Source organism: Ciconia boyciana, chromosome 8, assembly GCF_034638445.1.
Source record: "Ciconia boyciana chromosome 8, ASM3463844v1, whole genome shotgun sequence".
Lineage (NCBI taxonomy): Eukaryota > Metazoa > Chordata > Aves > Ciconiiformes > Ciconiidae > Ciconia > Ciconia boyciana.
In genome coordinates, this window is record NC_132941.1 from 32,810,555 (window position 1) to 32,838,304 (window position 27,750).

The following is a 27,750-nucleotide window of genomic DNA, read 5'->3' on the forward strand; positions in this document are numbered from 1 at the left end:
TAGGAAAACTTTAAAATAAACTTTTGAAATAAAAATGGTTCAAGAAGTGATTGGGAGCTCCTGCTGAGAAAGTCTGACAGCAGAAAAATAATCTTTTGCTGTTGATACAGTAATGTGTAATCACTGGCTCAAGCTGGACAGAGGTCCCACCTCCTGTCTTTGTCCGCCACCACTCTTGAACAGCCTTCCCTTCCTATCCCTTTCCTCTGAAACCAGCATTTTCTCCATGCAAGACTGGTCATGGACAAGCCCCTCACACAACTGCCCCATACTCTGTACATTCCCGCACCACCAAATGACAAAGGAACAAGCTCTCTCTAAACTCCTCTCAGTCATCAGGTGCATTAGATGTGAATAGGCTTGTCTATATTGATTCACCCCTAGCTGATGCTACAGAAAAAAGCTGCTCTAACATTTAAAAGGTTGCATTAAAAAAAAAAACAAACAACAGCCTAAAGAATATTGATTCTGAGCTAAGAGGAAAAAAAATTGCACACACAATTTAAAAACTACAATATAGATTTTTTTTTTAAATATGCTATATAAGAAAACTTTTCAGGATATACGGTCACATAAAAATGGGGAGCTTGTGTTCTTTGTTATTAGACCTAAAACATAAAGTCTTTGCCTGAGTGTGTAAGTTTCTGTTAAAACAACAATTTGTCCTGTGGACTGTAAATTCAATTACTGTTTTTATCGGAATCACATTTTGCTTTGGAAACAATCATGCAGAAAAACAACCAGTAACTTAGACATCTTAAAAACATCTCAAAACAGGCATGGCTCTGAGAACAAATCAGTTATGGTAATTCTTCCACTGTGAACTGCAATGTTTTTTAAATCCATTTCCATATTTTTAATTAACACCTAGTTAAAAAAAAAAATCTTACTGTAGGTCATTTTAATCACAAATGGGAAAACAAATTTACTTTATCAGAAAATTGACTCGACACTATTTTAGGGACTTATTTTTCATGTTTTTATCATCAAAATTAAGTTATTAACATACATTTTCCAATTTGGGAATGCAGAAGTAAGCCAATTTTTTTCTCAAATTTCAGAGTTACAGTTTTCAGTCGCTTCTCTACGTGAAACTAGTCTATTTTAGCACCAGAATATTTGATCGGTACACACAAAAAACCACATAAGCCTAAGATATCAGTACTTCTTTACAATTGTGTTTCTATATAATTTGAATCTGCAGTATTCTCACCATAGCCTGTTAGGCAAAAAGAAACCACCACTTCCTTATATCACACTTGAATTTCATATCCCATTGTAAACAGGCTTTCTTTATTACAGTACCTGTGCATAAATCTGTTCATACTGCATCTCAGCTTGAATGCTGGGGTTAGTTTTAACTCTATCTTATAATACTGTAATTCACGTTAAATAAAAATACAGTTGTGGACAGGGGCTGGGTTAGTCTACTGAATGCAAGAGTTAAACAAAGCTTTGTTTCAGCATAGCTTGGCTTGGTGGGTGATTTGAAATCTAATAAATTTCCTCTTGGTAAACTGCCAAAGCCAACCACACCTTGGATGATGTGAGGTTGTTTTTGAGAAGGCAACATCTCCTTACAGATTATTTCCTCCCACTTTGACTTGGAAGGTTTCTGAGAAGAAGAGTCATTTCCATTTCTGTTGGGGCATGAAATGGTTTCTGGTGAAAAGCACATAAATCTCATTCTGCTTTGACTTGTTAAGAAGCTCATGACAAATCGTATAATCAAACATGGATATTTCAAAATTTGTTTAAACAAAGAATGAGAAGAAACAAGCATTTCTACCAAATAATTTCTTCCCAAATTAAAAAAAAAAAAAGCCAACACTCACTTAACTCCTTATCCCTTATAAACTCCAAGTTAACTTCATCTTCTAGAAAATTACCACACACACAAGTAATCACACACAACAAAGATCTGACATTTGTTCAAAGAAGGTTTCCACAATCATACAGAATTTCAACACAAGTCAGAATTGAGAGTAAACGCTTCAAACTTTGAAGTGAAAATCTTGAGTTGGCTATAGACTAAGTGAATACGAAGGGTACTGGGTTGAATTGTACACTATAGGCTTTCCTCTCCTTCCCCTGTGTTTTGTCTTTTTGAGAAACTCTGTTCTACAAGAATAGGCAAAGACAGTGTGATCACAAAGTTTGCACACAGTTTGCCTGATGAGATAAAGACAATGTGTCTGTGATGGTCAGCTTTTGACGGAAAAAAATGAAGCAATGATGTCAAAGGGATATATCTATTTATTTCTTTTAGCAGCACCTTTTCCCTGGCAGCTTTCCTAAATAGCAACACAATAACTATCTAGAGGGAGCAAACGCCAAACAGCAGCACCTTCTTTTAAGAATGCACAGCTATACCCAGAAACATGATATTGCCTACTCTGAAGCTGCTGTCTTTCAATATGACTCTCAGAAGAAAACACCTATCAGGAACATCAAATGTGCCTGGATTGCCAAGCAAAGAAGTTGAGGAGAGGGTAGAAAAATCACTAATGGCTGGAAAGCTCATCTGGCAATGGAGAGAAAGGCAGGGTGGATGGGGACACAGGAATTAAATTGGTCCTGTGGAAGGAAAGACTTAGCAGCTAGGGGAAAAGCATGGGTCAATGGGCAGAGGAAGAGAGCAGGAGCGATGGGAAGTAGCTAACCACAGAGCTGAATGTCTCGCATGTGGAGGGGAAGCAGTGAGGCTGAACAGATCCGTCTTCACCACTCCGGCAGCAGAGTGCAATGCTGAACTGTAACACTTATTATTCTAGTCTCAAACTCCCCTTTGGCCCCAACTGCCAAGCATGCCAGACTGCACGAAGTAGCTGAATGTCTAGTGTGGCTTCAACAGTATCTCTTGTCACCAAACCAAGATTTTAACTTACTTTTCCGATAGATTCATAACCTGAAGATCATATCAAAGATGGCACTCTAAAGACTTCTGGAGGTGGGCCCTATTCACTTCCTTATCTATGTCAGGCTATTTACTTCTGATAATCCCTTGCTCCATCCAGACAAAATGTCACATATCCTAGGTCCTCCTGTCATATGACTCTTTATTTTGATTTTAACATTCGGCAGAATGTGAAGCAACTCTCACCACTGCCACTGGGTTTGTGTTTTTATGCTGGCCAGAAATATTCACCTAGGCACTGAAACACAGTCTTTCTCCAGCTGACACAATCCATATACACACACACACACACACACACACACATATATATATATGTAATTGCTAATTGTTGTTTAAGCCTAGAAGGACTAAAAAATCCCAAACAAAAAATGGCTTTAAAGAAGGAATTGATACCAAGAGCTGAAAAGAGAAAAGACCCTACTAGAGACCCGAAAGAGAAAAGAACTTACCAAATATAATAGACAGATTTTCAGGATAGTCCCTCTGCACACACTATCTTCACTTTTATAGGACTGACTGGTTTAAGTGTTCTTTGCAGGTGTTCATTATATCATGTATACACTCTAATAAATCAGCCTGGATGCACAGCTCTGTGTGGAAGAAATAGAGCTGATAGGAGACACCTTTGAAAAACTTGGCCCCAAAACCAGAGACAGGTTATTTCTCCATGACAAGTAACTTAACAGATATATTTGTCTCTCAACGGTAAATTAGTCTCAAAGCAACATTGTCCATCAGAGAAAGATCTTAAGGTGCTGTTATAATGCAAGCGATAGCCAATTTGAGCACTTTAACTGGATTTTTTTACAGCCCTAAAATTATTAAAATTGTGAACTTTAAATAATTATATTTCAACCAGTGTTTTACTGGTTCTCTCCCTACCTTCTCTGATTTTAATTTTCTCACTTGTCAGCATCTCTTGGCAGTGAGAACAAGAAAGACCTCAAACCTTTGCTGATTGCTTTCCACACAATCTGATTTCTATAAATTAGAAGCTGCTGATGGGGAAGCAGACAGCAGTACCCTTTGATCAAGATACACATCTTGATCTCTTTTATCATTTTTTAAAAAAACAATAATATTACAACAAAAAAAATCATCATACAAGCTTTTCGATCAAAGTGTGTCACTGTCTGCTTCCCAGTCAACATACTGCCAGTAAATTGGCAAGGTGCCCGGAAAGAGCAGGCAGCAGCTGGTGGGTTTGATTACCATCTGTATATCCACTAACGTATAAAATATTATGTCTCCATCTAGTGGGCAACGGCATTTTACAGGAAATTTGAAAATGGGTTGGAGCCTACTTCCACGGATGGCAGAAGGAGCTTCGCTAGACTTCCCATCAGCAGAATTGGGCTCTGAAGCTGTATCACACTGGAAATCTATCTGAAGCAAGAAAGGCATTGAAGCCCCAATGGTGGTTCCATGGCTGTGCTCGCACTTGCCCATGAAATCATGTTTTCTCCAGAAGCATTCATAGACTATCTATTTCTGTGCTCTCCCAACAAACCAGCTCTTTCTAACACTCTGCAGCACCCTGGAAGTCTTACGGTCAAAATTTGAAAATGTAAAAGAGTTAACAAGAAAAGGAAGGTGAGAGCAAGGATGCCATTCATGTCCAGAGCTCCTGAAATAAACAATAAGAAATGCAATGAATATGCCAAGACAATATCTTCCATTAAGAAGAATTAAGCTACAGCATATTAAAGCATTACCCCCCTGACTACTCAATGACAGGACATGCAAAATACTACGTTAACTTTCTCATGCAGTTTCAGATAACACCCTTGACTGAATAGCAACAGGGGTAACACGAGATATGCAAATCTGTTTTTCAGAAAAGTGCCACAGAAACAGTCCTTGGGACACAGATTTTAGAATCCATGTGGCTGCTCAACTAAAGGAGAAACTGAGGCACAAGGCAGTGCTGTGACAGCTCTCTCACGACAGACACAGGACTAGAACAAATAGTTATTAAAAGACAAATTCTACCACATTCATTATACCACCCTCCCTTTCATTGATTACCATCCTTTTTGACAACAACTCCGCTAGCAATGTACTGACTGGACATATTTTATGCACAGCCATCTAGTGTGAAAACTGCATCCTAATGAAGAACCATCAGTACAGCAAAATGAAATAAAAAACAACAAGATCATGCTATTGATTTTTTCCATCCACATATGGACTAGACCTAAATTTCCTTAGCTTGAGAAATCTCTTGAGATAACTCTCCAACATAGCATGTTTACATTTCATTTAATGACTTCTCTGGATGCATGATAAGTCCTAAAAAAGCTCTTCTTTTTCTGAATATCTTTTAATAAAGTTGTTTAAGATGCATTTTGATTTGACACACCAAAACTGGTTACAGTAAAGCATTTTCTACTTTTATCATATACTCCATTGCATTAGAAGTAAGTTTATTACTCTATAAATAATTCATTCAAAGGAACTTCAGTTTAACAGCACCTAATAGACACAATCACTTAAGGTAGCATGCTGGCAAATTTCAGCTTTAAATCAGAAGCTGATCTGTCTTCATATTAAAAGAAGAAAAATCAACTTATCTGAAGAAAGCATCATTTTTAAGAAACTCGGGCATGAGCGCTTAAAAATGAAGTCAATACATGCCAACAACTTTTGTGCTAATTTATTATATTGCTTGTTTGTGCAGGAAGCGGATGAGATTTGTTTCAATCTAATCTAATTCCCTTTATTTCAACAGAAACTACAAGAATTAGAAATGAATATTGTTCCCTCAACAATTTGCTGTGATAGAAGCTTTATTTTTCAGGTCAGCACTCTCCGTTTTTGATTGCTCAATGGGATTGCCACAATGGCTAAAAAAAGAAGGCTCTGAAACGTTAGGAAATAGAAACTGCTGACTACCTGGTGAAGGAATAATGATTTATAATATATGAATAGGGGCAATAATTGGATAGCAGGCTGTACTCAAAAAAGCCTTAATTCACAGATCTGACATCAGAAAGTCATAATCCATCGATCTAGCATCAGAATGATGGATTATGACTTTTTAAGAACATGCAGACATGTCAGCTTCACGAGCATTCCGGGAATCGTAGTCCAAATTGTTTTACTGAGGTCATTTGAACAATTTTGCTTTTTCCAATAAAGCTGATGCACTAATATTTTGCAATGTAAAAGTTCTGTTGGATCAATTTTTTTATTTCAAACCCTAAAAATCCTCCAACCAAATATTGCAGGTTGCCATAACTTGTGATTGAAGAATTTTTTTTTTTAAATTACTTCAAGTCTGTGTCATTTTCTTGCAGAGATGACAACAATTTTAAATCCTAATTGATTTTTATGTCAAAAAAGTTTTGTATTCAAATTTGGAGGCAAAAAAACAAGGTGCAAAGTGAAAGATTAATTACCATGTTTTCCTTCAGGAAGAGCACTGACATACACTATGCATGTTTCCCCCTGGACTACTGCAAAAATGTCTAATTTTTGACCTCTGACTCCTTCCTTTTTTCAACCCTGATTAGGTTTTAAAAACTGTCACTGCCAAAAATAAAGTTATGATGTGAATTTAGATGGAAACTTTTATGAAAAGAAATAATACTCTTGCAATATGTGAATACCTAGAGGTTGAAATATATTTTTTACAAAGAACTTTATGACATATTAATTCAAAGAGTCATCTAGCCTCTTCAATGAAATGCTTGGAACTTCACTTTCCTCATAGAAACAAACATGGGCTAAGGTTATTGAATGAAAAATTCAGGCAAGTTCCAGAGATCCTTTCATTGAGCATCACATACTTATTTACAAGTAAACCACTATTTCGTTCATAAAATTGTATTACAAAATCTTCCAGTAGCATTTCCCCGTTACAATTAAGTGAAACCACCTATAAATTAACAACTGCTACATTAGACTAATTCAATGGCTCAGATGGGTAAGAGTTCTTTAAAAAATGCTTTCTGCTCCAGACAAGTGTTGAGAATAAAAATAAAATCCCACATTAAATATAAAATATAACTAAATATTTTCAAAGTATACACATATTAAAACCATAAAAAAACCTGTGACTAAAACCTCTTCCAAAGGTATAAAAACTTTAAGTATACAAGTAACAAGGGCTAAAGGGCAAAACAAACAAACCAAACCAAGCCGGGGTTGCAAATCTCTATATTTTTCCTGCAAACTCCTTTGTATCTCCCCTTGTCTAGAAGGCTGAGTTTCTCCTTCTCCAGTCTTTCTCACCTTATTTCCTTTCTTACTCATAAAATGTTTTTAAGAGAGCTTATTAATAAAGTAGCTACCTATGTGAAGCTTTTTTTTTTTTTTTTTACTTTTGTATATGTTCATAAGTAAAGCCACTATGGAAAGGAGAAGTCATAGGGCTCTTTTACAATGGTTGAAATAATTTATTTCACTAAAATCCATGTACATTGAACAATGGCATCCTGGGTCCAGTCTCAGCCCAGATTTCAGAATAAACAATGACAACAAGAAGACCAAAGGAAAAGAAAAGACAGCTATGGAACAGTACCCTTTAAAATCTCAGTGGTTCATAGAACAAAAGGGAAAAATAATGCACTTTTTACAACAGTAGACAGAAGCAATTTACTTCATTTTGACAACTAAATATGAAATGGCTAATAAAAATCACTTCCATGTTACACACACTCCTTCCTCTAAACACACCTAATCTTCTTAGAGGTCTCACATAAAGGGATCACATCAATGAAAAGCAACTACTTCTTTAAAAAAGCCTTAAACAACAATAATGCTGCACAGCTGATCAAGAAAGAGAGTACCTCATTCGATTAACTTTACTGGGGAATTAACATTGGCAGGCTGTAATTACTCGCTTGGAAGGCAGGCATGAGGGCACCATGGCCAACAGTTTTCTGCTTGTGATTTATATGCTTGAGGTAATGGCAAGTGGTCAGGATATCAGTTTTGCAGCTTTCGTCAAAGAGCCTGTTGTGCAGTGCCCTAGCAGCATCAAACCAGGTTCACTATTACTTCATCATCAAACCATCTTCTACCTGATTTTTCCTTGGATCCTTTCCGACTCAACTCAATTAAGCTTGTGACATCAAATGAGACCAAGTAGGGTGGCTACAAGCTTTCTAACCTTCACAGGCTGAAGAATGAATACAGCCCTTAGGCCTGCATGCAGGGGAAGACAGGAGCCTGGTAAATTCAGTATCTCCTGATTAATCTTTTTTGCGTTAGTCCTACCTCTTTTCTTGTTATTAAACTGGTTGTATCCTTTCCTTGTCGCCACTGACACCACTAACTCTTTTCATGTATATTATGAAGCAGCAGTCAGATGTTAACTTTCTGTCTTTAATAATGTGTGCTTGAACCAATGACCTTGAAGTGAAAGGCTCTGTAGATCTTTAGCATTCCCTCGATACTCCAGGCCCCTTTATTCATCTAGTTTATAAGCAAAACCTGCATGCAAAAGGAACGCTTACTCACAATTACTATTATGATCATTCTGCTGTGGCAGTACATTGCACTGAAAAAAAATGAATTATAAAGTGCATGGGTTAGTAAAATTTAAATCAAGCAAATGTTTAATATTAAGCCATTTCATCTTTTTCCAAAGTTCGGCAAATTTATTACAAAGCATTGAAATTGCACTTCAAGCCCTAAGGCTTGCAGTGTTGGAGCCTGCTTGATTGATGTAATTAAAAGAATAGCATAACTAAAAAATTATTAAAAATTAAATATATGTGGCCTTATTGTTTACTTCCAACTGATAGCATGATTTCTAGCTAAAAATTTGCACTGCTTAATACCTGACAAATTGTTAAAGCACATCCCCTTTCTCCTGCTGTGCATATGATTAAAGGAACAGAGGTTAAACATGGCAATAAAAAAAATTGGGGAATCCTATTTTTGGTCACAGTGGTGCTTAGTCCCCCCTTCGCATTTTTACAATAAGCAGGTGCTACTGAAGAGGTGGAAAGTCTCATGACAGGAGGACATCAAGCTGGAGAAGGGTAGGAAAATGCTTCCTTGGACAGAATCTTCCTCCCTCCCATGCTCACTAAGTGTCTTGTATTGCAGCTTTTTATATTAGTCAAGACCCGGCTTGCAGAAGGAGCCAAGCTATATGAATTAAATTACTAGACATCCATAGCTTATGAGGCCTGATCCAGAGTAATGTTCAATGGGTGCAAACCTGGCAAGTTTATGTGGCATAAAAATACTCTTTTACACAGTGCTTGTGAGACACTTGCAAGTGCATGGCCAGCAAATGCTGGCTAGCGTACTGAGGGATCCCAGAGGTCTAAGAGGCAGATTTTATGGGATGGAAACCTAATTTTCTTCACTCTGAAGCCACAGTAAAAAAGCTTACTTTTTCTGCAAATGTTGCCTGCGTATCTCCATTTTCTCCTGCAACAATTCTGCATTTTCCTTCAGCCAGTGTACTGATCAGCAGCCCCTCCCAGTACATGAGGTGGAAAGTGAATGAAAAGATTAAAACAAGTTGGCAAATATACCTATATATACATATTTCATGTTAGCACAGTTATGCTTTAGAAATTATGGCAACAGCAATAGAATTCTGCTGCTATGATCATGGATAATCAAAGTGAGTGGAAAAAAAAGCCGGTGCTGAAATATTTTCAAAGGTATGAAAGTCTTTGCTGCTGTGTAATTTAAATTTACTTGCCATTACTTGAAATTTCCTTTCATCTGTGTGATTAGAATTTAAATGCTCCCAAAGTATATTAACAAATATAATTCCTGTTATATTGCAGAAATACTGCAGCAACCTTCTCTCAATGTTGAAAACTATGGTCCTTAATTTACTACAGAAATTACAAAGCAAAATTAGTTAAAATGTTTTGAATATGAAGTCTTATTTGGGAATGATCCACAAGATGAACTAATACAGCACTTTCTACTCTACTTATACATACACACACATCACAAAGCTATAGCAGTATCTTATACAACTGTAAATATGGGATGTTTGCATTTTTGCAAGAATATTTTTGAATTTAATAGTTTTCAGTTTGAGGCCCAATTTTGCTACCATTACCTACCATGGCAATGTAGTGTCTATTTTAGATACAATCCTAGTAGATCCCCTGAAATTACTTGGGGTACAGTGGATTGAGGATACGTGGATTGGATTGTAAATCCTAACTGCACATTCAAAATTTATACCTGACAGCAGTAAAAGAAACACAGACATTAAAAGCCTTCTCATGGGTTATCCCATGATGAATTTGTCCAAAAGCGTCCATCTCAACAATTTCTTTAATTTTCAAATTCAAGATGTCGTTGATGAGTAGAAATTACTGTTCCCTGAAGATAGAGTTCAATAGAATATTAGTGTCACATTGAAGTTCTTATGCAGCCCAAGTAAATTGGGTCTTAAACAGGGAACTAGTTGGCAGAGTCAATCTGATCCCCAGGTAAAAATGAAGCTGCAATACCCCGCTGCACCACTACTGTTTATTGTAGCATTGGGCAAGTTTAGTGTACTCTTAATGAGAACCTTTATTTATTCCCCCTGCCATACTCATCTTACTGGACTTAACACACAGTATCCTGTAAGTGGCACAAATCTATAAAAATGGCCTTTTATACAACTAAATTCCAAAGAGCAGGGTTGAGTTTGTTAACAGTCATGCTACCTTTTCTTTACTCTTCATCCATTCTTCCCCAATTGATTTGACAGAAAAGGAAAAGGGAAAATAAAAATAAAAAAAATCAAACTCTATAGTTCTGTATAGGTTGGAGTTATTGATAACTATCTGATTAAGCAATTAATTTTGCTTCTAAAATTAGTAGTACGTGATAAGGAAGGTAAGTGCTAAGGTAAGGTAAGTGCTAAGGAAGAAAGCAGGTTGTCTTTTTAATTGTATTTATTCACTACAAAGTGGAACAAGAACAATTCATGTTATAGTCTGCAAAGTGGTAAATGTATTAAAATGGCAATCGAGCACTGAAAAACTTTAGTGTCTAATTCCCAATTTCCAGAGCAACCCACAGTCCCCTGTTTAATATAGCATGTCCTGTTGGCTGTTTCATGTACAGTCTTTAAACTTTCCTGTTTCCTAAGTAAGCTCCCTTACCGCAGACTTCTACATTTTATTCTAATGCATATGGTTTGCTGCTTATTAGTTTGTGTAATGTTCCTGCTACTATGAAAGAAAAAAAAAAATCCACAAGACAAGTTCTCATTTTATCTTGCACTTGTCAAATATTAAGATTCTCCTAGTCTGTCAGACTTCTAAGCTTGTCTAATGTCTGTCATTTGTATCCAAAATTAATAAAGTCTATCCATGCTGTATGATTTTTCAGTTGCTCTGATTCTGATTATACACAATAATTTGTAATTTAAATTCACAAAAAATGTGCCAATGTAGCAATGTGTTTGCGTTGTCAGTTTTAAAGGTCTGGCCTTTATGACTCTGATACCAAAGCCCTGTTATTTCCGCTCATTACAAAGTTCCAGTAATGCTTGGACTGACCAATTACTTCTGGTAATTTGATTATGTACCCTCTTTCTTTTATTATTTACCCATTTAACTGAGGATTGATCAGAGCAAAGAGAGACAATTAAATACACTGCAATAAAAACAGCATGAATAACAAGAGTAGGAACTGAAGTCAAACCAGCAGTAGTTAGGAAACATGGAGATAAGACTGAAATCCTGTCTTTAACTTCTATTGTGTTTTGCTATGCCAGGGATGCAAAGAAAAGGATATTATTTTTACATTCAGTAATTCAGATAGTTATATTTGCAAGCGCAGCAAGGAGGAAGGGACAAAAGATAAAATCTCTGTCATGGCAAAATGAGTAACGTTTGGCTCCTTACTTCCATCTTGACAATTTCTTGATTTCTCAAACAAAATGTGATCATTAAACAGAAATTAATGCTTCAGTACTGAGTTACATACCAGCATACGTGCACCTATCAATAGATTCAAGGGGTCATTCTCAAAATGGACAGAAACGTAATGATGTTTTTAGAAACCCCACCTGAGGGCACCACAATGCACCACTGGTAGGACTTTAAAAAAAAAAAGAAAAAAGTCAGCAACCTAGCCTCTAGCCCTCACTTTCTCTTAATCTAGGCCTGCAGGGACAACAGTAATGCTAAAAATTGAAAATAGTCTCCTGCGACAAGCTTAAGGGAGGGTAAAACCCTTAAATACTTCATTTGAAATATGATCATTATAGGTAATTTAACATTTCTCCAAATGTAAATCTTCAACTATATCCTAACTCGTGAAGAATACAAAAAGCTGGAAAAGTATTTTCCTTAGAACAAAAGAAAATCATTAAGAGTCCTGAATGTATAACAGACAGAGATGAAAATGATAAATGGTTGTCATGAATACAAAATGAATGCGAAGAAAAACTCTGAGAGAATGTTAGGCAGATATTCAAAGTAGAGTAAGCTTTAAGGAACATCCCTATCACTCCTCCATTTTATTAAACAAGAGTAGTACACGTATTGTCAATGGTCGCAACGTATTGCAAATCTATTCACAACAAACAACATCCAGTGAATCTGAAGATATAGACCTGAATTCTAGCCTGTTAGTGCTTGAAACTTGCCCACAGCCTTGATCGATCCAAAATTCAAGACTTCTCAAGCACGGGATGTTTTCACAACTCTGAGACCATATTTGGATGGCCTTGCTATAAATGAAGCACACAACATTCATCTTTATCACTTAGAATCTATGCCATTTCCTTAGACTGTATTCACAAGCCAAATTTGATATGCACAGTCAAAATAAACTAGAGAGCAACTGCACAGAAGATATTGTTCCTTGTGTAGCTTTATTTGAATAGAACAGAGACAACAAAACTTTTACCCAGCACATGAATTCTAACACTAAGAAAATAGAGTAATACATGTATTAGCACGTAATTCATGCAAAATGTTCTGTGCTGTGAGAGCAGTAACAATATTTTCTGCAATATGTTTTTACAATATTGTTGGATTCTTGTAGAACCAACCAAAAGATCAGAAGGACCACTCATCATAAAAAGCGGAGAGCACAATGTTAATGTCTTTCAGCTGAAAACATCCATGTTTGTTTGGGTTTTATCTGGGACACAGCACCATCTGCAGTGTAACTCTGCAGAACCTGTGGGGGCTCTGGCATAGGCTTTGCAATCTGAGACAAAGACAAAATTTGAGGGTAAAATCGGGGGGGGGGGGGGGGGGCAAATAAAGTTCATACAAATACTCACCACCTTAGCATCTTAAGGTCAGCCAAAGATTCTGCCCACTCTTACAAGTAAGAAAAAGTAAACAAAAAATAAACATCAGGTATAAACAATTAAGTATTCCTCCTCAGCTGTTTTAAGTTGGTCAAGAGGAGACTCAGGATGACTTCACTACCAAATTTTCAACAGTGCAATGGGAAGCCAAACCATAAAATACTTCAGATAATTGTCTTAGTCATGAAACACTCTAAAAGACTCCTGCTGCTGCCTTTTCAAGCCCACCCTGAGGAGATACAGTATAGTCTACCTATTCAATGTTGTTTTTCTGAGTGCAATAGCTGGAAATGCATAATGAAGTCTTAGCTTCTATAAGCAACGCAGTGGATTTGAGGGAGAGTCACAAAGCGTGAGGTTAGTTAAGGCTGATGAAAGTTACAGATAGGAACCTATTTCCCAAAATAGAAGAACAAGAGATAGTGAAGCTCAGCGGGCTGGAGCTGGTGGGAGCTGGCCATCAGCCCACACTGAAGAAGGGGATAGGGAAGGACAAAATTTCCCCCTTTGCTCTGTTGCTAGCATCCTGGAAATGACTCCTGCGTCAGGATCAAATGATGAAAGAAATAGTATAGGAACTTGGTCGTGGCCCCTTTATCTCCTATCTGCATAGCTGCTCACAGGCTATCTCAGCTTATTCTCTTTAGATGCTCACTAGGTACGGGGAAAGGAGGACATGAAGAGTGCACTAAGCCCAAGTATATGGCTCTCCTTCCAGTACCATTTAGCAGCTTCTTCCCATATTTCTGGTCATAATATTGTTGCAGTGTATTCGAACTCTCATGAAAGAATCAAGCATTATGCTTTGGATAAAGTCCATCCCTTTGCCAAATGTTTTCCCCATTTAAGCCCTAATACAAACATTTTGAATGATTACACTGAATCTAAATGGTGTCGAAGTCTTCCAAAAGTCTAGCAAGCTACAAAGAACAAATAATACAAACATTGAAGAAAACAGTTGTTTTGTTAATATTTTATTTACACAGCTGGGATCTTAGGAATTTCATCCGTCTGTATATTTAGTAAGCAAGGCAAATTAATGTGAAGAATTGCCATTTCCTAAGTGAAAAAAACCCCAGTAAAATTAAAAGAAGGCTCCCCCCCAATCTGTCTTTCTCTGCTCCATTCCAGACAGACACGCACACCTCCCCCGTAGCCATGAACCACGAAGTAACTGGAGAGGATTCTTCACAGACAGATGTAATTTATAACAAAGACAGGAAAAGGCAACCCTAACTCAGAGCTTGCTGCCCTTCCTATAAAGTTCACCTCCTTACCAAGAAAAAGCAGAGAATAATTTGTTTGGTTTCTGTACTCAACTCCTTTTTCTTTTATTGTGAAAAGTTTCCATTGTCCTTTTATGTTTTGATTATTGAGTAAGTTTAAAGACTTGCCAAATAGCCCTAGATTGTTAACAGACCACCACTATTTAACTTTGAATGCTTTAACAAAATAAAGGCACAGTTCACATTAATATTCTATGCCCTCATTTTATTTATTATCTTTTCTTTGAAATTTAAACAATTTTCCTAGCTAAGGTTTATTAAATGTAAGCCTAAGTAGCAATATAAGTTACCTCACATACCAACCAGACATCCTATAAAACTCAGCTTTCTAATTAGTAACACCGCATTTTGCTGAGCTTAGCAAATTTATAGGAAATCAAAATAACATTTTATGAATTAAATATTCAAATACATCAGATTCAATGTTCAGTAAAAATACTTTATGTTGTATCTTATGACAAGTCGTAAAATTCAAGGTGAAATTAGAAAACATACAAGCTTTCTGGTGCATTTTAAAAAGGGACTTTAAAGGATTGGAAAACTTGTCTGTTATTTAGGCTTTGAATACATTCGTCCTCATAACACCAACTAAAAGGAGAAAAATTTATAAAAATATATCTTGATTATAAATCATCACAGTAAAGAAATGCCATGCTGTTTATTTATATGAATGAGGTCAACATGTTATTCATAGCATAAGGTCACAAGATATACGAATTTGATACATAAATATTCACCCATGGGGATACATTCCCATGAAATACAACATCACTTGTCCATTCCACAGATACTTTTATGAATACAATTTAATCTTCAAGATGATGAAAAGCTGCAGATAAAGGTATGGGGTACAAAAATAGCTGTCCACGGTAGTATAAGTTCATGGATCTCTGCCTGCCAATGAACAAAAATTATGCTGGAAATTTTGGAAATAGGGCAATTGCTCTGGCAAACCAGTCTCCAGTAAGTCACACCAGACCAGCAAGCACCGAAATGGTATCTGCTGGGAAAAAATAAAAAATAATAATAATAATTTTTAAAAAAAGCAGCTAAATTTGAACCAGCAAAATACAGATGAAACACAGTACCTTCTTGAATAACTCCTTGATCCATACTACGTTACATGGAAGAGTTTAACACTGAAAATAGTATTGTTCTGCAGTGGACATAATGCATTGGGTTAATTCAAATAAAATGTGTCTTTTTTTTTAATTTTGGCAGATTCCTCACAAATGTTGTTCTTTGAACTACTTAAAAAATTAGGATGGAGTTTGTGCAAATTACTTTCTACCAACATGCCAGCAGCAGCTTACCTGGTTCCCACCAGCTTACGTACAAAGCTCTTTTGACATAGTTTGCCTCGTTGGCTGACCTAGCAACCTAGATTCCTGGCTCCCCAACAACATGCCTTATGGACAGCTGAGGGCACATCGCATACCCCAGAATCACGTGGACCTTGCTCCAGTGGAGCCAACTACGCTGTATGATGCCAGGATGGAGGTTGGGTGTAGTAAGTGCTCTCTTCAAGAGCGCTGCTTTGGTATGAGGGAGTTTAAACAGAGACATGTCAGAATAGCAATTCTGTTAAAAGTGTTTATTTTTTGTTTTAAACTGGAATTAAATAAAACTGCAAAAATCTCAGAATCTTCTGTGAAACAAAATTACTGATCTTTGCTCAGCTCAAATTATTTTGTTTTATGCTGGTCAAGTAAAACAACAAGAAATCCCAAAGGGCATCAACAGAGTAAGCCATTCTGAAATACTAGAAAAGTAAAAGAAAATTCATATCCTAATAGTCTACCTTCAGGTACTTTGCTTAACCACTTTAAGATTTCCCCAAGTCAATACATTTCTACCAATCTTATTGTCTTCCATGAAAATTTACATATTGATTGATAAATATTTTTAAACATGTGCTATAGTCTTCCGATATAGCACTTAGTCATTTGGATCTTACAACATTCTGATGAATAGCAGAAATGTGCTGTCATTAATATACTGTCTGTCCTTCCAGTCAAAGCCTACAATTCCTAGTTGACCTGCATTCCAGCAAACAAATAAGCCATTACTGCTGTTATCAGAACTATGTATGTTTACATACACACATACAGAAATCAAGCCACTTTCTAAATAAATAATTTAAAAACTCAGAGAGCACATCTGTATATATATTAATTCCTGCACAGTTCCAGAAATGTTTTACTGCCAACAATTCAAGTTTTTTTCCTCTCTCTCTTGTTTAGCATCATACAGTCAAAAAATGTGATGCTTTGTCAACTGACATAAAAAGTTTGTACAACTGAAATAAAAAGTTATGATAAGCTTCAAAATTTTTTTGCTCTAGTGTCTTTAGCTTTTCATCCTCCAGGGTGCTGAGCAATGTGACCCCAGTCACTTCTCAGTTTAACTCTGTGTATGTGAATAGGTCCATTGAAATAAAAGTTCCCAAATGCTTAAAAAGAGGCACTTGTTTAAATGCTGGCTGGGTCAGAACCATAGTGCTCAGCATACTGAAGGCATAGCCTATGTCAGCTATTTGGCTTTTTTCCTGCCTGAATTTTTACTTTCACGACTTCACACATGTTACTGAATTAAAAAGCAGGTTTGTTTTGTATTTGATGTTTCCTAAGAAAATAATTTAAAAAACATTTTGTTATTCTCTAAAGCAAAATTTGTAAAAGTAGCCAGCACTGGCTTACGAAGTCCACTAACTCTCTGGAGTTCTCTCTGGCTTTCAGGGCAGCACAGTTCAGCTACCAAAACTCAGGAATGTTAAAATTGCTGTAGAACTCCATCAGCATGTGACCTACATGGAAACATAACTGCTAAAGGTCAGTATATCATCTCCGCTACTGGCAATTGAGTATACCAAAGACAATCTTTGAAAACAAAGGTGGTTTCTACTGTGCAAGATATGCTTAAAATATTTCAAGTAATACTGCATACAATTCCAACAGACTCCACTTTTCATTCAGACTAATCACAAGTCCTTCAAGACCTCTCTGGTTATAGCCATAGCAAGCTTCAAGATCAAAGGACTGAATATCAGTGATTTTTGTCACAAAACCCACTGGCTCTCCAGTCGCCTACTTCAGTAATCCGGTCCTGGGTACTACACACTTCTATAATGGACATCAAAAATTTCCCCTCAGATATCAAAAGACAAAGTACCAGTTTGCTAGTTTTAAACATTCATAATTGTAAAATAATGAACCTACTCCTGAAGCTGCAGTTTCGACCTTCATAGCAGTAAGGGCTTGAGGAACATGTTTTGAAGGAAAAAATAAATAAGGACATGGAAATTAAAGAAAAATGGGATATATCACAACATCAGTTTATCAAAGGTACATGATGCCAGACTAATTTCATAGTTTATTTAATAAGATAACTAATTTTCTAGACAAAAGAAATGTGAGAGACATGATCAGTTCATGAGCGGCCAGGAATATCATACAGATGGGACTGAATGAACTTGAAGACTATTCACTCTTGTATTCAATGACAAATTGTGAGGTGACATTGTAGGGACATAATTTTTTTAAAACCTCCTGTGCACTGGGAGTACCTCAGCTGGAAAATACAGTACTAAAGGAGAACCAGAATAGCAGACCTACAACAAGGCAGCCACATGATACAGGTATAAAATGTGATTCTAGGACCTATCATGTAGGCTATTCCCAGTAGAGAAAAAGAAAGCACTATTGATGTTGTACAAGGCCTTGCTTTTATCTCAGCAATAATATTATGTCAATTTGGTCACTTATGTTCAAACAAAACTGATTTAAAGTGGAACAATTATAGAAAAAGGCCAACCGGATGACTAGAGGCTGGTACGTATGTAAGAATGCATGTATCAAAAGCCTACTTAAAAGCAAAGATTAGAGAAGGCTGGCTTTTCTAGTTTAGCTAAATGAAGGCTGACAATAAGATTGCTGTCTCTTTATACACTAGAAAAATAAACACTGGGGATGGAACAAGAACTAAAGGTCAATACTGGCACAAATTGGCACAAGGACAAATGCACATAAGCTTGTCATGAATACACTTAGACTAGAAATTAGAAGTTTTATAACCATTACAGAAACCAGGCACCAGGGCAGCTTTCTAACTGGAAGAGCAAAGACAAAAAAGTTAATGTTTTAAGCCACAGTTTGACAAGTTTCTGAAGAGGATTATATATATTTTTTCCTATGAGAAAGTAGCACTAGAGCTGACAATTGAAGAGGTCCTTTCCAGTCCTATGTCTTATTTCCTTCAAAGTAGTCTTGATGTCTTTGCCATGGTGATATTTACAAAACAAAGCTACAGAAAATCAGCTCAGTGGTTTTTAAGCATTACAAATATTGTTACAAATACAAACCTCCAAGCTTTGAAAAGCATGCACTCCATTAGCTGGGGAATGAATCTCTCTAGTGTGAACTGATACGCTTATGGAAATGTTCTGGTTTCATACGTCTTTAAAATGCCGTTCTCAAGAAATCATTGAGCAAATTTGTTTAAACAATGATTGATTAACCAATCTAAATATGCAACACCTAATAAGGATTACATATCAAAGTCAAGTCCCAGACTTCAGGTCTTTTGCCATCAGAAAAAAAGCTTTATTAGCTTTCAAATAGTATATTCTTCCTATCCACCCCCTTAAACTCAAACACAGAAAGGATTTTGTTCAAACTTTCACCAAAAAAAACCCCAAACCCCCACAATTGGATAAAGACCAGACATAGTCCGAAAGCTTAATGTTTCAGCAAGTAAGGAGTACATGGAAAGAAGGCATTAATGGAAACTGTTTTGGAACTCTAAGTACAGAGGATGATATCTAGTGACTGCTATAATACTGAATCTGCACTGCCATTAAACTTAATCTTCGATATTTTTATTGCAACCTGACCCACTATGACATCTCTAAAGAAAATTACATTGTACACTACTATTTCAAGAAGTCAAACTTAGCTAGTCATCTGGGCCATAAAATAGCAGATTACTCCATCAGGCTGGCTAAAGCAACTAGGAATAAAACTAGATTTACCAACCACATTATTTTTATTAGGAAATGTTTCAAAGCAGACATAATCCCAAAAGACCTTAGCCTCATTCCATCCAAAAATACACAACAGAGAGCAGCAGAAACATGAACTGCAGTACAAGGTACAATTTGTAAATGTGAGAAAAAAAATACAAGATGTGCTGTAATATATCATCCCATCAAAGCAAAATAAATTAACTGAACATAGAAATAGAAAAGAATAAAAACTTCCACACAATTCATGTATTAACAATTTAAACCTTTGTTATAAGATCTGACATGTGTTAATAGGAATCGCTCCACTGAATCCCTGCACATCAAGATTTAGTCTGTACTCCTTTTGCTTTCTTTGAAATTGCAGGCTAATATAGGTGTACTAAATCACAGCTAGAGAGTAAAACCTCCAGAATGGGAAAAAGGAAAAAACAGTACCTTTAACAACAATATTCCTGAAGAACTCTGGTATGTTAGCGCTACATGCATTTTATTTTGGATCATAGCCACAGAACAGCTAAAGCACTGCTTCTCCTGTAATCATTTTAAATGTGGGGAACTGCTCATAATAGTAACAGAAAAAAAGCAACGAATTTACTTGGCAATCTTAACACTTCTAAGTAATTCCTCGTACCGTCATGTTTTCTAACAGGTATTCATGCATACATAATATATAGGTCTTTGTAGATCTGGTATGAAGGAGAAGTAAGGGATTTGATAGCTGGAAAGGCAAGTTTTAAATTTTAAATACTGCCAAAGTAGGTTAGATGTATGATGTGTGTTTTATCATCTAACCAAGCATTCATGTCTTTCAGTTTTAACCTTTTTTTTTTCCTAGGCAATACGATCACCTCAGGCAGTTTGGTTTGAAGGCTTTAGCCAACGTAAAATATATTTAAATTAGCCAGGCATTTGTTACTTTTTTTTAAAGACTTAAATACTGTCTGTATTTTACAAAGGTGGTTCTATTATGCTAGCTCCATCAAACGCAGAATATTAATCAGACTGTGAAGCTCCACTAATTACGTGCCACATTTAAGTTACTTAAATTCTGTTAAGTGGCATGGCCACAGATATTGTATGCATAATCTAACTGAGTTTTGAGTCATTTCCATTTTCTTGTCTGATTTTATTCTACACAGGAAATGACAGGGTCACTTGGAAATAACTGCAGTGAAAGATCAAAAAGGAAACCTGATTGAGAACACTGTATAATTGCCTGTGCTAGAGAAAAAATAAAATCCAATGAGTTTACAATCCATTGCTATAAGATTTCTCTGGAAAACACATACTGCGGTTTCTCTGAAAGGATATCCATCACAACACTAAGTACTGCTTTTATTTGTTGTAGCTGCATCTCTCTTAAAGAAGCAGGTCTTCTCATTCGGCTGTTGGACTTTTATTCAGTAGGTAGTACTTTCGGCACACATGGAGCACAAATTTACTCACTGAGCTAAAGTAAGCCATTTCAGTCGAAGCAAATCATTTCAGTTGAAGCAAGTCATTTCACTGACTTGTCTCAAAGTCTTCATTTGCAAAAGGAGATAATACTGTAATTAAGGTCTTGGAACACCATGGTTCTTGTTATTTGAGCAAATCTGGCCATTACAATTTACAGTTCCCCTTTCCAAAAGAACAGACTTTTATCGCTGGAGCTAAAAGAAAACCTTTTAGACATTACAGCACTCAGCTTAGGGAAAGGATCACATCCAGCTGTGGCCTGTGCTGTGTCTACATGAACTTTTTTTTTTTGGTAAGACATTGATCTACATAGCGAGACAGCAGTCAGCCTTTCAGCACAGATTTATTGTCTACTTTCGGCACGCAGATTTCCCAGTCGATCTCCTGCCCTGTTCTGTTCCCTGAGCAGATGCACTGCAGAGCACGCAACTCCAGGTGTGCTCCTGCCATAGCCATACACACCAAACCACATCAGCCCCACTAACTTTTCAGGGTTTGAGCTGTTCATCTAAGGGACTGCAAACATAGAAGGTAATGCTCTCCTTTATCGATAAGCATTTCTAAATATAACAAAGTTGTAGCAAAACAACTTGAAGTCTATGTTGGGTTCACCTCTCATCACATTTTAACACATAAAGCAAGTGCAAATAATGCCATAAATTTGTATGGGTAGCTTCAATGCCTTAAACTGTTACTTATTGAAGAACAATGTATCACCCTATCAAAATAAACTCTACAGGAATATAAGTATTGATTTTCTTGGGCATTGCAGTGTGGTTGGACAAATTAAAGACTCTCTGCCATGGAACTCAGAATACAAAACAGATGGATTAAACTGAACTGGCGCATAGGTAAGAAATGGCCGTAAAAGCATTACGGCTGAAAATTGTCATGAAGGTTTTTGTGACAGTTATTATTGTAGATTGCACTTGTTCCTTTGATGGATCATCACCAAAGTAATCCACAGAAACACATTTCTGCCATTCCCTAGTGGAGGTGGTACCTTCAGCAGAGGTGGTACTCCCCAGCAGACAGTGCAAAGCAATCACTCTTCCATGGCTGGGACAGTGTACACTGATCTCAGCCATCCAGAAATGGGTTTTAAGAAGACTCAAAGACATTTCTTTTAAGCTGGTCTACAACTGATAAGATACATTACCCAAATTTACAGAATAAATTACTTAGTCAAAGCCTCATTAAAAATAATTTTACCAATTAGAAAGTGCTAATCAGCCACTGATCTGATTAGTTAATATAAAACAACAACCCTAACACAGTAGCACTGAAGTCCTGTTCTACTTGAGCAGGACTAATGATGGCTTTGTCACTGATTTCATCATAGCTGGAATTTTAACCCACCTTACAAATGATGAGAATAACTTCCAAATATTTGCATCCATGTCAAGAAAAGCCCTTCTTTTTTATAATATGGCTGTTTAAAAGCAACATGGAAAGAAATTATCCCACATCATTTACAGAGTCAAACCACCAGCTTAAAGTGTAAAGAAAATTTTCCAGTGCATTAATTCTAAATTCACTGTGTACTGATGAGCTAAAATATAAGTGCCATCAAAAAAATTGTACTACTGTGCCTCTCTGAGCAACCAGTTGTCTCCTAATATAAATTATAAATTTAAATCCTTTTCAATATATCGTAACATATATCCTCAAAACACAGTCAGGCTAAAGGAAGGTTTATTTGATTAATTGAATCTGTCCATTTGATTAAAGGCCATATCCTGCATCAATGCCTTTTCCTGTGTATTTTTTCCACATATAAGTTAGAATACAAGACAAAGTTTACAGTCAAGCCAATTCACTATTATTAACTGAATGCTTTCAAAACACTGAATTTCTAGCTAGCTTGTTTCTTTACAGTCAGTATAATTAACTGTTGGTGGCTACAGTAGAAACAAAACTCTGTACATACACATGCACACATAAATATTAGGACTGTGGTCAGACTAGGCTTGATACACAACCTTTTCTGATTTTGATTGATTTTAAAATAGAGTCAGACTCATGCATTGCTAATTCAAATTACATGCATCAACTTATAAATACATATGCAAAAGTATTCCTGATTTAACACAACTAACATCTTAACCAAGCAATACATTTACACTTTTTTGAAATCCAAAATTAATTTTGAATATGAGGATCAAAACATCTAACTTGTATTCTTTAATCAGCCATTTTATGTTAGTAATGCAGTAATGTTGACATGAAGTTGCTTTGAGCAATATAAAACATATGCCACAGTGCATTCATTAAATAACTCTGCATAATAAGTTCCATCTATATAAATGACTTACCTCATTACTTATCACAAGTTCTTCTCTAGGACTGTGGAAGAGGTACTCATATAGTTTATAGTGTTTAAATAAGCTGGAAAACAAGAGAATATAGTACTACTACAGCTGTAAATCTTTGGAAAGGTAACATTATTAAAAATTCTGTTAAACTAAGAGTTACTCTCCAGCATGGTAATACTCCAAATTTTAAAAAGAAAAGGTTGTTTAAGTTCAGGTACAATATACAGAATATTTAACTTACAGGATTTACTATCAGATGGCTGTAGAAAATACAGTATATTTTAAAATACATCCACTTTGTCCTTATGAAATTGAACTCTGAGAAGACAAAGTTCTACTCTGAAAAAAGTAATTCCTGAAACATGTATCAGCAGGATACTTATGCCTTTAATATCAGCAATAGTGGACAAAGCCAAATCAACTTTCAGATTCTGGGATGGGCTGCCAGTCCAGGGAGCAAGTTTGATCTTGGAACACTAAAACAATAAAGGACGGAAGCATTTATTCTCTCAAGGTCATGTTTCAAAATCAGCATAGTATTTCCTCAAAGAAAAACTAAAAAAACTAGATTGACACACTGGAGTTTTGTGTACTACAACAAAAGTAACTTTAAGCAGACTTTCTCAATGACCTAAAATATTTATCTTCCTTAAAACATATATGGCTTCCCTTTTCACATGTTTTAAATAATTTTCCTTGTTCCCTTTCCTAATGATCAATGATATGGCTTTTGTTTAATCAAAACTTTGGTTTGTCACAGTCCATCTGTTACAATTACTTGTTCTCTTAAAATCATGATACAGAACTTCTGGCTTCTGTCATGTCATTTTGACATATGATTTAAAACACAGCTCTGTGATTTCATAGCAAGTCCAGGTTGAAGAATGATTCCAAGAGTTTATCACACTTCTGCCTGATGTACCCACAAAAGATACAGCAATATTTGCAGGGAACATCTGTAATTGGTTCCTGTGCTTTCCAGCTAAGAACAGGACACAGGTTCTTTTCTTGAGAGAGCCATCAACTGGGATGGCAATGCCTCTCTGCTTGGCACTTACTTGCAAGGCCACATCTGGAATACTGAGGCCTGCTGTGAGATGGCCTCCAGAAGTCCCTTCCAACCTCAGTTTTTCTATGGGTCTATGAAAGTACTTACTACACCCAACATACGCAATTATCTAGCTAATGCTAAAGATGCTGCTACTAGCTGCAGAATATCATGCAAATGTTATGAAAACATGTTTACAATACCAGTGCCTGGCCACACAACCCAGCACAGGCTGCTCTTTGAGACGTGGCGTTGCCCGAGGCTCTTGGAGAGCCAGCCCCGTGGGTGCCACCCTGGCTGGCCATCCCACGGCGCTGAAGTTTTTCTCCCACCTGGCAGCCTCGCACCCTGGCACGGCCGGCTGAAGGGCTCAACCAGCCAGCTGCGTGCAAAGTGACATGGTGCTGCGTGGAGACGTAGGTGTCTGAAATACAGTCCTGGCTCTGGGAGGTAACGGGGAAGCCAGCTGTGGGAGTCAACGCTCAGTACGCACTATTTTATCCGACTGTCCTTCCTGGAATCACCACCAGTACTTACACACTGCCACAGGCCACTGCCACAATACCAGAGGTTCCATGAAATACTGCAGACCAGGGATGATTTGCTCTAATTTAAGCAGTGCTAAAGTGCCGACTAACGTACAGCAGGGGTTCTTCCAGCCCATGAAAGCAGCTCAGAAATAGGAGACTAAAATGGCAGCACAGCCTGCCTCTCTTACACGACAACAGTACAACTTCCAGCAGTTAGACAAATGCATCTGTGAAACTTTCAAATACTTTTTTACCCAAACAGGTGCAGACATTTTTGCACATATGTACTGATGCATTTCCTAATTTGGTGAGAAGTATTATGGCAGCCTCATCGAACATTTGATTCTTTAAGTGCCTTATAAAAGTTTTATTCTACAGTTACATTTAATTCAGTTACTCAATTACCATTAGTTAAAAACCAAATTTGTTTACCAACTTGCATAACAAATTTGGCTACCATAAACTACAAGTTCCCTTTTCCCAAACCCAAAGCATGCAGGCAATTAATTACATTGTTACAATATCTGCCATCTCATTTGCAGTACATTTTTATTGCAGTACTTCACCAAAGAATTCCTGCCATGTTTCAGTGGAGATATAGGAATTATGTTTAAGCAGATTTCAGGACTTAACCTGGAAATGACTCACACCAATTTATGAAATATACAAGTCCCCTCACATACACACCTATTATTTGGTAAAATTCCAACAGGGATTATTTGAAAAAGACAAAAAATATTTTATGAACATCACAGACACACAAGAAATAAGATATATATCTTTCAAACTGCATTGGGAGAACTTAACATTTCAAACTTTTTTTCTTTTATTTATTCCAGTGCCTTGGAAAGGAGCCAGATTTACAGCACCTGAAAATCAGCTCTTCCCCTTTCCCTCTAAATGTATTATGAAATTCTTTATGGACTATGTTACAGGTACAGATAATTTATAATATTCCCCAAAATAGAAGTCATTACTTTTGGCATTTCTGAATTTTATTTATTTATACATTTTTAAACAGAACTGTGTTCAACCTGGCACCCTTAATCCTATATCAAGGAAAGAATTCCTTCATTTAATGCTCTTTATATTAAATCACATAAATTCTACATCAGTATTTATTTTGAAAAAACAGTGCAGTTTTCTTTCTTCTATCAGGCATTATATAAAATGCTTTTTTGTTTGTATCTGTTGTGAACAATTAAAAAATTCCATACCAACGTTTTTAGCAATTACACAAAAATAATTTTACTCATGCAAGTAAGATTGTTAAGAACAGACCCTCTTATGATGTCATATGAGAATCTGAAGGTGATTAAAAATGACATATTTCCCTAGCTCCACTGCTTCCTGAAAGACAATGTCAAGAGCTATGTTGATGTGTGTTTGCCCAAGGAGACAAGATAAAAAGATGATAACTGTCACCTTCCACCAAACCTGAAGGTGTCATTATAGTCGCTGCACAGTTTGTGCCAATGTGGTTAAGCATTTGTCCCCATTTCCATTATAAATCCCTTGGGTTTATAGCTCATCTGTAAAAATGTGATCTGAACTAAAATATGTCATACTATCTTGAGTAGAAAAAAAAGCTATAGGCCTATCATTTAAAATTAAACAAAAAAAGTGAAGAACAAGAAAAAATGCTGAAGTAATACATTAATTTGAATTGTAATAAAACTCAGTCAACCTATTTCTGAGTTCATAAAGTTCAAAATACACCCACATAAGTGTGCTGATTCACTTCTTATTTAGAAAAAAAAATTCAAATGACTGAAATAACGGCTTGTATAAACTGGAAACATATGACACATTTCAGTGTATGTGTATATATCGATGACATTGCAACAGCACATACTTGTAATAAACTGAGTAGTTTGAACATACAACCACATATGTGGTGGCCAAAATACCATTCTGCTGCAAAAGTCTTGTGGCTTGATTGTATTCCTGCGCAGTTAATACTTCAGTGATAGTAGGATGGAGCACCTAATCTCTTGGATGAAATTCTTGCGACTGTGAAGGAATTACTTCATGGACAAGATATCTTTCAATGGATAATTTACACAAGAGCTATAGACATGCTATTTGGAAAGAACATTTGTTCCAAATAAATATACAAAAGGCACAGACAGGAAGGGAGAAGTAAAAGAAGTTGAGTGAGACATGTTAAATGCCAAGTTTCCTTTTAGTTTAGGGCTAGTATTTGGCAGGACATTGGTTTGCCTTGACTACAGAAATTTGAGATTTAAAGAGATGTTCTTATTTCATATGGGAAGAACCTGAAGTTTTTAATATTTTCCACAAAAAAGAAACAAAAGAAAAAAAAAGAGAAAGCGACAAACTTTATAGCCTGATTGTAAGAGAAATCACCTGTGATGGGTTTAAATCCCCAGCCTGAATCTGAGTACCCTAAACTAGAAGGCTACCAGCCGTCCCAGTATTTTTGTCTGTCTTCAAGAGGAAATACTTTTCTGCATCCAAGAAAATGCTCTAAAGAAACCTCTTTGATGCATTAAACTTTTCCTATCAAAAGAACAGTCAGAAAATTCCCAACAATTCTATGTACAGATCAGTCATGACCTTACTTTTTATGCCCATCTGCCACAAAATGTCTCCCTCTAACCACCATTCAGGTCAGAAAACAAGCTGAAAGGTACAGATGTAGTACAGCGTGTGAGCATATATTACAATAGTACCTTCTCCATTTTCCATCTCCTTGCCCCTGACATTCATGGGTGATACAACAGCTTGAGAACCATTCTGTCCATCATGTACTGGAAACAGTGGTATATGAGTATAGCCACTTTCCTAACTATGGCGTTTTAGTGGAGAAATGTCTGTATACGTTACTGTATAGTTAAGACTTTACATGGAGAGGTATGATTGGCTGCTATCAGACCCTTAATTTTTTTCTCAGATAA

The 27,750-nt window shown here is 36.4% G+C and overlaps 1 protein-coding gene across 1 annotated transcript in view; it reads right to left on the minus strand.

The window, feature by feature from the left end:
* CABCOCO1 (ciliary associated calcium binding coiled-coil 1) overlaps positions 1–27,750 on the minus strand; it is a 52,285-nt gene that overhangs the window by 10,910 nt on the left and 13,625 nt on the right. The window contains exon 8 of the mRNA XM_072870403.1: positions 23,252–23,324. Coding sequence (XP_072726504.1) covers positions 23,252–23,324 — 73 coding nt within the window. The remainder of the gene's footprint in view (positions 1–23,251; positions 23,325–27,750) is intronic.